Source organism: Oncorhynchus tshawytscha, unplaced genomic scaffold (assembly GCF_018296145.1).
Source record: "Oncorhynchus tshawytscha isolate Ot180627B unplaced genomic scaffold, Otsh_v2.0 Un_contig_3171_pilon_pilon, whole genome shotgun sequence".
Taxonomy (NCBI): Eukaryota; Metazoa; Chordata; class Actinopteri; order Salmoniformes; family Salmonidae; genus Oncorhynchus; species Oncorhynchus tshawytscha.
In genome coordinates this window covers 44,088-58,226 of record NW_024609603.1, presented here as the reverse complement: position 1 = coordinate 58,226, position 14,139 = coordinate 44,088, and the positions used below count along the sequence as shown (strand labels likewise).

General features: G+C 48.4%; 1 protein-coding gene across 5 annotated transcripts in view; it reads right to left on the bottom strand.

The window, feature by feature from the left end:
• Positions 1-13,355, bottom strand: part of rhobtb1 (Rho related BTB domain containing 1) — a 28,157-nt gene extending 14,802 nt beyond the window's left edge. For 3 of the 5 annotated variants that reach the window (XR_006082476.1, XM_042316170.1, XM_042316171.1), the window contains exons 1-3: positions 12,994-13,355; positions 10,823-11,018; positions 9,029-9,132 (exon numbers count right to left, since the gene is read on the bottom strand). Coding sequence is in view for 2 of the 5 variants with exons in the window: in XM_042316170.1 (XP_042172104.1) it covers positions 9,029-9,132; positions 10,823-11,002 (284 nt within the window). In the remaining 3 variants the exon portion in view is untranslated. Of the gene's footprint in view, positions 1-9,028; positions 9,133-9,731; positions 9,815-10,741; positions 10,779-10,822; positions 11,019-12,993 lie in introns of those variants that run through there. The other 2 variants (XM_042316172.1, XM_042316173.1) reach the window with 2 other exon arrangements.
• Between the last annotated feature and the right edge of the window lie 784 nt (positions 13,356-14,139).

Sequence of the window (14,139 nt, the reverse complement as noted above, 5' to 3'; positions counted from 1 at the left end):
TGTATTGTCATGGCCAAGGATCACAGTGTATTGTCATGGCCAAGGATCACAGTGTATTGTCATGGCCAAGGATCACAGTGTATTGTCATGGCCAAGGATCACAGTGTATTGTCATGGCCAAGGATCACAGTGTATTGTCATGGCCAAGGCCCACAGTGTATTGTCATGGCCAAGGATCACAGTGTATTGTCATGGCCAAGGCCCACAGTGTATTGTCATGGCCAAAGTGTATTGTCATGGCCAGGATCACAGTGTATTGTCATGGCCAAGGCCATAGTGTATTGTCATGGCCAGGATCACAGTGTATTGTCATGGCCAAGGCCTGCATTACGATCATACTGTAGAAGGCCTATAACCAAACAGGTACAGAACACAACAATAGTACCAGGTACTCTGGAATATTTATGGACAACTCATATTCTTGTTGAATATAGTGTTTTCGGGCCTCCCGGGTGGCGCAGTGGTTAAGGGCGCTGTACTGCAGCGCCAGCTGTGCCATCAGAGACTCTGGGTTCGCGCCCAGGCTCTGGGGCGACGCACAATTGGCTTAGCGTAGTCCGGGTTAGGGAGGGCTTGGTCGGTAGGGATGTCCTTGTCTCATCGCGCACCAGCGACTCCTGTGGCGGGCCGGGCGCAGTGCGCACTAGCCAAGGTTGCCGGGTGCACGGTGTTTCCTCCGACACATTGGTGCAGCTGGCTTCCGGGTTGGATGCGCGCTGTGTTAAGAAGCAGTGCGGCTTGGTTGGGTTGTGTATCGGAGGACGCATGACTTTCAACCTTAGTCTCTCCCGAGCCTGTACGGGAGTTGTAGCGATGAGACAAGATAGTAGCTACTACAACAATTGGACACCACGAATTGGGGAGAAAAAGGGGTCAAAAAAAAATAAAAATAAAAAATTATATTATATTATAATCAATGTGTCAGGTGTTCAGCAGTTATAACAGAGGTTATAGTGAATGATTAGAGGGGTGTGGGTTTAAACTGCCTACTAGGTAAACAGACAGACCGACCTCATGTCTCGCCGACATCAACAGATGTTAGAGGATGATGGTGGCAGCTTGACAACGATCAATCCACCAATCAATGAAAGCTCATCGGAGGCACCAGTTCCATTAAGACAGTCTGAGGCATCATTTAAGAATAACACAGTCGGATACTAAGATCGAGAGAAAACTAATTTACAGGAAGTCTAAAACCAGCTGAATATTTTAGTGTCCAGAGGGCCAGAGCCGGGAACCCAGGTCGCTGGCATTGGGCCAATAGGGTTAACCCACCCGGTGGGAATTGTAACATGGCTCATTAGACAGGATCACTACACTATGCATGCAGCCATCAGTCCATGCCAAATATATCAGGACTCACGTCTATTATGCTACACTGTAAATGACTACACCAAACCAGACCCTAGCAGGGTAGTAGATACTACCTAACCAAGCAGAGTAGCATACACTACCTAACCTAGCAGATACTACCTAACCTAGCAGAGTAGCAGACACTACCTAACCTAGCAGAGTAGCAGACACTACCTAACCTAGCAGACACTACCTAACCAAGCAGAGTAGCATACACTACCTAACCTAGCAGATACTACCTAACCTAGCAGAGTAGCAGACACTACCTAACCTAGCAGAGTAGCAGACACTACCTAACCTAGCAGAGTACCTAACCTAGCAGACACTACCTAACCTAGCAGAGTAGCAGACACTACCTAACCTAGCAGAGTAGCAGACACTACCTAACCTAGCAGAGTAGCAGACTACCTAACCTAGCAGAGTAGCAGACACTACCTAACCTAGCAGAGACTACCTAACCTAGCAGAGTAGCAGACACTACCTAGAGACCCTAACCTAGCAGAGTAGCAGACACTACCTAACCTAGCAGAGTAGCAGATACTACCTAACCTAGCAGATACTACCTAACCTAGCAGAGTAGCAGACACTACCTAACCTAGCAGAGTAGCAGTTACTACCTAACCTAGCAGAGTAGCAGTTACTACCTAACCTAGCAGATACTACCTAACCTAGCAGAGTAGCAGACACTACCTAACCTAGCAGAGACTACCTAACCTAGCAGAGTAGCAGACACTACCTAACCTAGCAGAGACTACCTAACCTAGCAGAGTAGCAGACACTACCTAAACTAGCAGAGTAGCAGTTACTACCTAACCTAGCAGATACTACCTAACCTAGCAAAGTAGATACTACCTAACCAAGCAGAGTAGCAGACTACCTAATCTAGCGGATACTACCTAACAGAGTAGCAGATACTACCTAACCTAGCGGATACTACCTAACCTAGAAGATACTACCTAAGCTAGCAGAGAAGCAGATGCTACCTAAGCAAGCAGAGAAGCAGATACTACCTAACATAGCAGGGTAGCAGATACTACATAACCTAGCTTACCCACACCTACCCATCCATCCATCCTTACCAATCCCATCCTTACCCATCCCATCCTTACCCATCCCATCCGTACACATCCCATCCCATCCCTACATCCCATCCCATCCTACCCATCCCATCCCATCCTACTCATCCCATCCCATCCCTCCATCTACCCATCCCATCCTCCCATCCCATCCCATCCTTCCCATCCTTACCATCCCATCCTTACCCATCCCCATCCTTAGTCATCTCATCCCATCCTCCCATCCATCCTTACCCATCCCATCCTTACCCATCCCATCCTTACTCATCCCATCCTTACTCATCCCATCCTTATCCTCATCCCATCCTTACCCATCCATCCTTCCCATCCATCCATCCTTACCCATCCATCCATCCTTACCCATCCCATCCCTACCATCCCATCCCATCCCTACCATCCCATCCTTACTCATCCCATCCTTACTCATCCCATCCTTAGTCATCTCATCCCATCCTTACCCATCCATCCTTACCCCCCCTACCCATCCCATCCTTACCCATCCCAGCCCTACCCATCCCAACCCATCCCATCCCTACCCATCCCATTCTTACCCATCCCAGACAATATCTCTCTCTTCATCACTCAATACCTAGGTTTACCTCCACTGTATTCACATCCTACCATACCTTTGTCTGTACATTATACCTTGATGCTATTTTATCGCCCCCAGAAACCTCCTTTTACTCTCTGTTCCAGACGTTCTAGACGACCAATTCTTATTGCTTTTAGCCGCACCCTTATTCTACTCATCCTATGTTCCTCTGGCGATGTAGAGGTGAATCCAGGCCCTGCAGTGCCTAGCTCCACTCCTATTCCCCAGGCGCTCTCTTTTGACGACTTCTGTAACCGTAATAGCCTTGGTTTCATGCATGTTAACATTAGAAGCCTCCTCCCTAAGTTTGTTCCATTCACTGCTTTAGCACACTCTGCCAACCCGGATGTTCTAGCTGTGTCTGAATCCTGGCTTAGGAAGACTACCAAAAATTCAGAAATTTTAATTCCAAACTACAACATTTTCAGACAAGATAGAACTGCCAAAGGGGGCGGTGTTGCAATCTACTGCAAAGATAGCCTGCAGAGTTCTGTCCTACTATCCAGGTCTGTACCCAAACAATTTGAACTTCTACTTTTAAAAATCCACCTCTCTAAAAACAAGTCTCTCACCGTTGCCGCCTGCTATAGACCACCCTCTGCCCCCAGCTGTGCTCTGGACACCATATGTGAACTGATTGCCCCCCATCTATCTTCAGAGCTCGTGCTGCTAGGCGACCTAAACTGGAACATGCTTAACACCCCAGCCATCCTACAATCTAAGCTTGATGCCCTCAATCTCACACAAATTATCAATGAACCTACCAGGTACCTCCCCAAAGCCTTAAACACGGGCACCCTCATAGATATCATCCTAACCAACTGCCCCTCTAAATACACCTCTGCTGTCTTCAACCAAGATCTCAGCGATCACTGCCTCATTGCCTGCATCCGTAATGGGTCAGCGGTCAAACGACCTCCACTCATCACTGTAAAACGCTCCCTGAAACACTTCAGCGAGCAGGCCTTTCTAATCGACCTGGCCAGGGTATCCTGGAAGGATATTGATCTCATCCCGTCAGTAGAGGATGCCTGGATATTTTTTTTAAATGCCTTCCTAACCATCTTAAATAAACATGACCCATTCAAGAAATTTAGAACCAGGAACAGATATAGCCCTTGGTTCTCCCCAGACCTGACTGCCCTTAACCAACACAAAAACATCCTATGGCGTTCTGCATTAGCATCGAACAGCCCCCGTGATATGCAGCTGTTCAGGGAAGCCAGAAACCATTATACACAGGCAGTTAGAAAAGCCAAGGCTAGCTTTGTCAAGCAGAAATTTGCTTCCTGCAACACTAACTCAAAAAGTTCTGGGACACTGTAAAGTCCATGGAGAATAAGAACACCTCCTCCCAGCTGCCCACTGCACTGAAGATAGGAAACACTGTCACCACTGATAAATCCACCATAAATTGAGAATTTCAATAAGCATTTTTCTACGGCTGGCCATGATTTCCACCTGGCTACTCCTACCCCGGTTAACAGCACTGCACCCCCAACAGCAACTCGCCCAAGCCTTCCCCATTTCTCCTTCTCCCAAATCCATTCAGCTGATGTTCTGAAAGAGCTGCAAAATCTGGACCCCTACAAATCAGCCGGGCTAGACAATCTGGACCCTTTCTTTCTAAAATTATCTGCCGAAATTGTTGCCACCCCTATTACTAGCCTGTTCAACCTCTCGTGTCGTCTGAGATTCCCAAAGATTGGAAAGCAGCTGCGGTCATCCCCCTCTTCAAAGGGGGGGATACTCTTGACCCAAACTGCTACAGACCTATATCTATCCTACTGTGCCTTTCTAAGGTCTTCGAAAGCCAAGTCAACAAACAGATTACCGACCATTTCGAATCTCACCATACCTTCTCTGCTATGCAATCTGGTTTCAGAGCTGGTCATGGGTGCACCTCAGCCATGCTCAAGGTCCTAAACGATATCTTAACCGCCATCAATAAGAAACATTACTGTGCAGCCGTATTCATTGATCTGGCCAAGGCTTTCGACTCTGTCAATCACCACATCCTCATCGGCAGACTCGACAGCCTTGGTTTCTCAAATGATTGCCTCGCCTGGTTCACCAACTACTTCTCTGATAGAGTTCAGTGTGTCAAATCGGAGGGTCTGCTGTCCGGACCTCTGGCAGTCTCTATGGGGGTGCCACAGGGTTCAATTCTTGGACCGACTCTCTTCTCTGTATACATCAATGAGGTCGCTCTTGCTGCTGGTGAGTCTCTGATCCACCTCTACGCAGACGACACCATTCTGTATACTTCCGGCCCTTCTTTGGACACTGTTAACAACCCTCCAGGCAAGCTGCAATGCCATACAACTCTCCTTCCGTGGCCTCCAATTGCTCTTAAATACAACTAAATGCATGCTCTTCAACCGATCGCTACCTGCACCTACCCGCCTGACCAACATCACTACTCTGGACGGCTCTGACTTAGAATACGTGGACAACTACAAATACTTAGGTGTCTGGTTAGACTGTAAACTCTCCTTCCAGACCCATATCAAACATCTCCAATACAAAGTTAAATCTAGAATTGGCTTCCTATTTCGCAACAAAGCATCCTTCACTCATGCTGCCAAACATACCCTTGTAAAGCTGACCATCCTACCAATCCTCGACTTTGGCGATGTCATTTACAAAATAGCCTCCAATACCCTACTCAACAAATTGGATGCAGTCTATCACAGTGCAATCCTTTTTGTCACCAAAGCCCCATATACTACCCACCATTGCGACCTGTACGCTCTCGTTGGCTGGCCCTCGCTTCATACTCGTCGCCAAACCCACTGGCTCCATGTCATCTACAAGACCCTGCTAGGTAAAGTCCCCCCTTATCTCAGCTCGCTGGTCACCATAGCATCTCCCACCTGTAGCACACGCTCCAGCAGGTATATCTCTCTAGTCACCCCCAAAACCAATTCTTTCTTTGGCCGCCTCTCCTTCCAGTTCTCTGCTGCCAATGACTGGACCGAACTACAAAAATCTCTGAAATTGGAAACACTTATCTCCCTCACTAGCTTTAAGCACCAACTGTCAGAGCAGCTCACAGATTACTGCACCTGTACATAGCCCACCTATAATTTAGCCCAAACAACTACCTCTTTCCCAACTGTATTTAAATTTATTTTGCTCCTTTGCACCCCATTATTTTTTATTTCTACTTTGCACATTCTTCCATTGCAAAACTACCATTCCAGTGTTTTACTTGCTATATTGTATTTACTTTGCCACCATGGCCTTTTTGCCTTTACCTCCCTTCTCACCTCATTTGCTCACATTGTATATAGACTTGTTTATACTGTATTATTGACTGTATGTTTGTTTTACTCCATGTGTAACTCTGTGTCGTTGTATCTGTCGAACTGCTTTGCTTTATCTTGGCCAGGTCGCAATTGTAAATGAGAACTTGTTCTCAACTTGCCTACCTGGTTAAATAAAAAGGTAAAATAAATTTTAAAAATTAAAAAATTCCCACCCTTACCCATCCCACCCTTACCCATCCATCCATCCTTACCCATCCCATCCCATCCTTACCCATCCCATCCCATTCTTACCCATCCCATCCCATTCTTACCCATCCCTCCATCCATCCCATCCTTACCCATCCCATCCATCCTTACCCATCCCATTCTTACCCATCCCATCCCACCCTTACCCATCCATCCATCCTTACCCATCCATCCATCCATCCATCCCATCCTTACCCATCCCATCCATCCCCTCCCATTCTTACCCATCCCATCCCATTCTTACCCATCCCTCCATCCATCCCATCCTTACCCATCCCATCCATCCTTACCCATCCCATCCCATTCTTACCCATCCCATCCATCCCCATCCCATCCCATTCTTACCCATCCCATCCCATCCTTACCCATCCCATCCCATCCCACCCTTACCCATCCCATACCCATCCCATCCCATTCTTACCCATCCCATCCCATCCTTACCCATCCCATTCCATACCCATCCCATCCCATTCTTACCCATCCCATCCCATTCTTACCCATCCCATCCCATTCTTACCCATCCCACCCTTACCCATCCCACCCCCATTACCCATCCCATCCCATCCTTACCCATCCATCCTGCAAAATTGTACCCATCCCACCCACCCTTACCCATCCATCCATCCTTTTCCATCCATCCATCCATCCCTTTTCCCATCCATGACTTGTTAATAGTTTGCTCCATGTACCCATCCCTCCATCCATCCCATCCTTGCCCATCCCATCCATGTTCCCATCCCATCCCATTCTTACCCAAAAAATCCCATTCTTACCCATCCCATCTTACCATCCCCATCCCATCCCATCCCATCCTTACCCATCTTACCCATCCCATCCTTACCCATCCCATCCTTACCCATCCCATCCTTACCCATCCATCCATCCCACCCTTACCCATCCATCCCCATCCATCCCACCATCCCATCCTTACCCATCCCATCCCCCATCCTTACCCATCCCATCCACCCATCCCATCCTTCCCACCCATCCCATCCATCCCTTACCCATCCCATCCCATCCCATCCTTACCCATCCCATCCTATCCTTACCCATCCCATCCTATCCTTACCCATCCCATCCGTACCCATCCCATCCTTACTCATCCCATCCTTACCCATCCCATCCTTACCCATCCCATCCTTACCCATCCCATCCTTACCCATCCCATCCTTACCCATCCCATCCTTACCCATCCCATCCTTACCCATCCCATCCTTACCCATCCCATCCTTACCCATCCCATCCTTACCCATCCCTAGCCATCCTTAGCCATCCATCCTGCAAAATTGTAATTATTCGCCTACCTCCTCATGCCTTTTGCACACAATGTATATAGACTTTTCTTCTACTGTGTTATTGACTTGTTAATAGTTTGCTCCATGTGTAACTCTGTGTTGTCTGTTCACACTGCTATGCTTTATCTTGGCCAGGTCGCAGTTGCAAATGAGAACTTGTTCTCAACTAGCCCACCTGGTTAAATAAAGGTGAAAAAAAAAATCCTTGCCCATCCCATCCTTACCCATCCCATCCCATCCTTACCCATCCCATCCCATCCCTACCCATCCCATCCCATCCCATCCCATCCTTACATATCCCATCCTTACATATCCCATCCCTACATATCCCATCCCTACATATCCCATCCCTACCCATCCATCCCATCCCTACCCATCCATCCCATCCCTACCCATCCATCCCATCCCCCCCTACCCATCCATCCCATCCTTACCCATCCCATCCCTACCCATCCAGCCAACCCTTACCCAATCCTACCCATCCTTACCCATCCATCCCTACATCCCATCCTTACCCATACCTACCCATCCATCCCATCCTTATCCATCCCTACCCATCCCTACCCATTCTTACCCATCCCATCCCATCCATCCTTACCCATCCCATCCTTACCCATCCTACCCACACCTACCCATCCATCCATCCTTACCCATCCATCCATCCATCCCATTCCCACCCATCCATCCATCCCATCCTTACACATCCCATCCTTACTCATCCCATCCTTACTCATCTCATCCCATCCCATCCTTACCCATCCCTACCCATCCATCCCATCCCTACATCCCATCCTTACCCATACCATCCTTACCCACACCTACCCATCCATCCCATCCTTATCCATTCCTACCCATCCATCCCATCCTTACCCATCCTTACCCATCCCTTACCCATCCAGCCAACCCTTACCCAATCCTACCCATCCATCCCATCCTTACCCATCCCTATCCATCCATCCCATCCCTACATCCCATCCTTACCCACACCTACCCATCCATCCCATCCTTATCCATCCCTACCCATCCCATTCTTACCCACCCTTACCCATCCCACCCTTACCCATCCCTACCCTACCCAATCCACCCCTACTCATCCTTAGCCATTCCAGAAAAATACACCTCATCCCCAGTCCCAGCATCCCCTGCCCCAGCATCCCCTGCCCCAGCATCCCCTGCCCCAGGTGTCAGTCTTACCTTCCGTATGCGAAGCGTCTGTCTTTATGATGATCGCCAAAGGTGTCCCACAGCCTGAGAGACACACTGACCTCATCCACCACATCCCTGGAGCGCTCCAACACCTACAGCGGGTCACACAGAGACACATATTAGAAAACATACAGATTTTTAAACTAGATTAATTTAAAATACTGTACATAGAATGCAGGTGGGGGTGAGTGATGACAGGCTGGGGGGTGAGTGATCAAGTAGGTCTTGAATTAGAGGGTGATGCCTTTAATTTATACACGGATTGAGTCGGTGAAGTTATGGAGATTGTACTCCTGTTAGAGAGGCAGTTCCTCAGTTTAGGGTTCTATAATGTTGATTGGAGATTAACAATGTTTGCAGATCTGTGCCATGTCACTCAGCTGTCATTATCCAATTAACTGTCCATTTATCCATGTGGTCTGGAAATAATAAACATGAATACAATGGCATCAATACTACGATAAGGCACATTCGTTTAGCAATAACAAGATAGTCTCCATCTGTTAAAATAATCCAATGAGTGAAACAAAAATACAAGTAGCTAGCAACATCAGACTAACCAGCTAACAATTATAGGCGAAAATGTAGCTAATAATGTTAGATAGCTAGCATAAAAACAAGATATATAATGCTGTAATAATGACAGAAATATTCTTAAACTATTGACATCTTTCATCAGTAAAACATATACCTTAATTACAGTTCTGGTAATCACGCAGTGATGAATAAATTGGTCAGATTTGTGTTCACAGCAGTAGGTGGCGAGCTGCACTTGGTAATGAACTAAACACTATGCCAGCTCGTGATAGCTGTGACATCATCGCTGAGTTCTTAAAGGGACAGGCTTTCTTAGGTAGAGGGGTGAGTGATGACAGGTAGGGAGGGCTGTTTGGTGACAGGGAGGGAGGGCTGTTTGATGACAGGGAGGGAGGGCTGTTTGATGACAGGGAGGGAGGGCTGTTTGGTGACAGGGAGGGAGGGCTGTTTGGTGACAGGGAGGGAGGGCTGTTTGGTGACAGGGAGGGAGGGCTGTTTGGTGACAGGGAGGGAGGGCTGTTTGGTGACAGGGAGGGAGGGCTGTTTGGTGACAGGGAGGGAGGGCTGTTTGGTGACAGGGAGGGAGGGCTGTTTGGTGACAGGGAGGGAGGGCTGTTTGGTGTTTGACTGTTTGAGGGGAGGGGAGGGCTGTTTGGTGACAGGGAGGGCTGTTTGATGACAGGTAGGGAGGGCTGTTTGATGACAGGTAGGGAGGGCTGTTTGGTGACAGGGAGGGAGGGCAGGGAGGGAGGGAGGGCTAGGGCTGTTTGATGACAGGGAGGTGTTTGAGGGGAGGGAGGGCTGTTTGATGACAGGGAGGGCTGTTTGATGACAGGGAGGGAGGGCTGTTTGATGGTAGGGGGCTGTTTGATGACAGGTAGGTAGGGCTGTTTGACAGGTAGGGAGGGCTGTTTGATGACAGGTAGGGAGGGCTGTTTGGTAGGGCTGTTTGATGACAGGTATGTAGGGCTGTTTGCAGGTAGGGCTGTTTGATGACAGGTAGGGAGGGCTGTTTGATGACAGGTAGGGAGGGCTGTTTGATGACAGGTAGGGAGGGCTGTTTCAGCTGCAGTGTAGAGAGACAGGTAGTGACACTCTGTACTGGTCTATAGCCCAGAACGTAGGGACGTGTGTTGGGGTTAGGGGTCAGGGTTAGGTTTGTACCTCTTGACACACTCTGTACTGGTCTATAGCCCAGAACGTAGGGACGCGTGTTGGGGTTAGGGGTCAGGGTTAGGTTTGTACCTCTTGACACACTCTGTACTGGTCTATAGCCCAGACCGTAGGGACGTGTGTGGCCAGTAGTTGGTACTGGTTCAGAGTGGTGTTGCAGGCCCGAGCACAGATCAGCCGTGTCTTCCCTACGGCGTTGTCCCCCACCACAACACACTTAATGGTCTCAACATTGGGTCTCTCGTAGTCCATACTACTGTTCAGGGCCCTGTGTGACAGGAGAGAAAACAGGCTCAATCACGTTGGATGATGATGATGCAACGTCAGGTAGTAGATTGCCTAAACAACGCAGATGAACAACGTAATGTAGGTACACGTTTAAATTAAGACTTCATTTTCACTCAGTTCATTCAAAACAACCCTGAAACACGTTCTAATAAGCAGCTATTCACATTCTTATGATTATACTGATGACATGGCAACAGGATAGTATTAACACTGAGGTCCACTAATCTGTCACTCTGCTGCTCTAGAACCACACTGCTGCAGAACACATCCAGAGGTCAGGGAATAGAGGGAGGAGGAGGAAACTGGCTTTAATCCGCAGCCCTGCATCCAAAACAAATCAGTTTAGCTCTTCAACAGAGTAGGGACTATGGACCAACCAAGCTTTGTGTTTGCTTCAGCCGTTACACTACTGTTGAATTTACACTTGTTGTTTAGTATTGTCTGAGGTCAGAAGAGGGGCCAGCCGAAAGGTCTGGGGTAAAGAGGGGCCAGCCGAAAGGTCTGGGGTAAAGAGGGGCCAGCCGAAAGGTCTGGGGTAAAGAGGGGCCAGCCGAAAGGTCTGGGGTAAAGAGGGGCCAGCCGACAGGTCTGGGGTAAAGAGGGGCCAGCCGACAGGTCTGGGGTAAAGAGGGGCCAGCCGACAGGTCTGGGGTAAAGAGGGGCCAGCCGACAGGTCTGGGGTAAAGAGGGGCCAGCCTGGGGTAAAGGTCTGGGGTAAAGAGGGGCCAGCCGACAGGTCTGGGGTAAAGAGGGGCCAGCCGACAGGTCTCGGGTAAAGAGGGGCCAGCCGACAGGTCTCGGGTAAAGAGGGGCCAGCCGACAGGTCTCGGGTAAAGAGGGGCCAGCCGACAGGTCTCGGGTAAAGAGGGGCCAGCCGACAGGTCTCGGGTAAAGAGGGGCCAGCCGACAGGTCTCGGGTAAAGAGGGGCCAGCCGACAGGTCTCGGGGGCCAAAGAGGGGCCAGCCGACAGGTCTCGGGTAAAGAGGGGCCAGCCTACAGGTCTCGGGTAAAGAGGGGCCAGCCGACAGGTCTCGGAAAGAGGGGCCAGGCATCAGGTCTCGGTGAAGCAGGGGCCAGCTAAGAGGAGGAAACGGGCCTAGTCAATACCAGTGATGCTACTTCTGAAAGAGGAGGAAACGGGCCTAGTCAGCACCAGTGATGCTACTCTGAAAGAGGAGGAAACGGGCCTAGTCAGCACCAGTGATGCTACTCTGAAAGAGGAGGAAACGAGCCTAGTCAATACCAGTGATGCTACTCTGAAAGAGGAGGAAACGGGCCTAGTCAATACCAGTGATGCTACTCTGAAAGAGGAGGAAACGGGCCTAGTCAATACCAGTGATGCTACTCTGAAAGAGGAGGAAACGAGCCTAGTCAGCACCAGTGATGCTACTCTGAAAGAGGAGGGCACGGAGTGTAACAACATGTCAGAGGTTTGATGACACGAGATATTCCCCAAAATGGCCCTGAGTGTAACAACATGTCAGAACTTAAGAATTTCACTGTACCCTGCAATTACATTTGTGACCCTGTGCATGTGACTAATAAACTAATCTAATTAGCTACATACATTTTAAAATAATTAAACATGACTTTTTTATAATTTCTGAAGATAGTTGATGGCAGTCTGCTGCTTGGCATAATCACTCTGTGATGTCATTTAGGTGCAAAGTCTTTAAACGTTTCCAAACCTCCACAATGTGTTTCACAACCAGACTGCTGTAGTTTACTCGAAATTGACACTAACCTGGGACTTAAATAATGAAATCAATCAAATAATGTAACAAGAATGATGTCCTTGCATGATATAATTTGTATCCACATTAAAATGAGTTAAAGTGCTTCTCGACTCAACTACCGTGTAAGTGCCAGACACAGCTCTGTAATGAAATAACAGAGAGGACGACACCCTAGTCTTCGTTCCAGTTGGCCAAGATGTCATAACAGAAGCACCTACCGTTCTCTAGGGCTGAGTGAGTGTGATCTGGTCAACCAAAACTACAGGCAGGAGTTCAGAGTGCGATTCAATAATTGCAGGTAGCTCGATGGCTCCTGTACAAATAAGAATCGCTCGCCGCTAGCTAGGCAAATACTGCAAGATCATTTCGTAACTGGTATCACGCCCCAGCTTGTTGAACGTTAATCCTTTTCTCCCAAGGTAACATTAACCACTACTATGTATCTAGCTTGATTGTTCGGGCTGCCTTCAGAAGTACTCCGTCCGTCCCCATCCGAAAGCGCTTCGGGGAAAAAAATAATCTGCAGCCACAACAGCACGGAACAAAACGACGTGATGCGGCTTCCATGGTGACGTCAAGCCCCGTCAGTTCTATTTATATCGCGAGGCGAGCTACGGTTTCATTCAGAAAACCAGGTGGTTCAGCCCGCGACGGGAGAGGTTATACGCGTACGCCGGGTGCCTAAATTGATGACGTTTGGAGCGCAGTTGAGAGTCGAGTGGAGACAAACGGATTCGGTTCAGTCAGTCATCCTGATTCTCAGTTAGCGGATTTATGTTTTTGTCTAGAAATGTCAGTGATCATTTGAAACGTGTCTGTCGAAGTTGGGACGTGGGAGTGTTCAGAATCATTCCGTTCTACCGGAGTAATACTGTTATTTATTTATTTAGACATAAATGTCTCTTTAGACCGACATTAATGCCATAGTTGTACATTTTCGGCGAAAACCACTACAATGAATGTGCTTCAGCTTTCACCCTGGCCTGATATTGGCTACACTATATCTATCTACTTCCACCTCCAGCAGGAGCGATGACACTGATGTGGCCCATGTTGTATCACATCCGGCCGTGATTAGGAGTCCCATAGAGCGGCGCACAATTGGCCCAGCGTCGTCCAGGTTTGGCCGGGGTAGGCCGTCATTGTAAATAATAATTTGTTCTTAACAGACTTTCCTTGTTAAATTAAATAAAAATGTTGTGATGTCGGCTTGCCGCGCAAACTCTCCCCATTGAGCAGTGTAGACTGTATCACGGTGACATCCCGACAGTTACTACCACTGTTACACGTTATTTATCGTGTAGGCTGCTATCCTACTCGTAATAAAATCAAGTGGGATGGAACAAATTGAAGATGGTGACCAA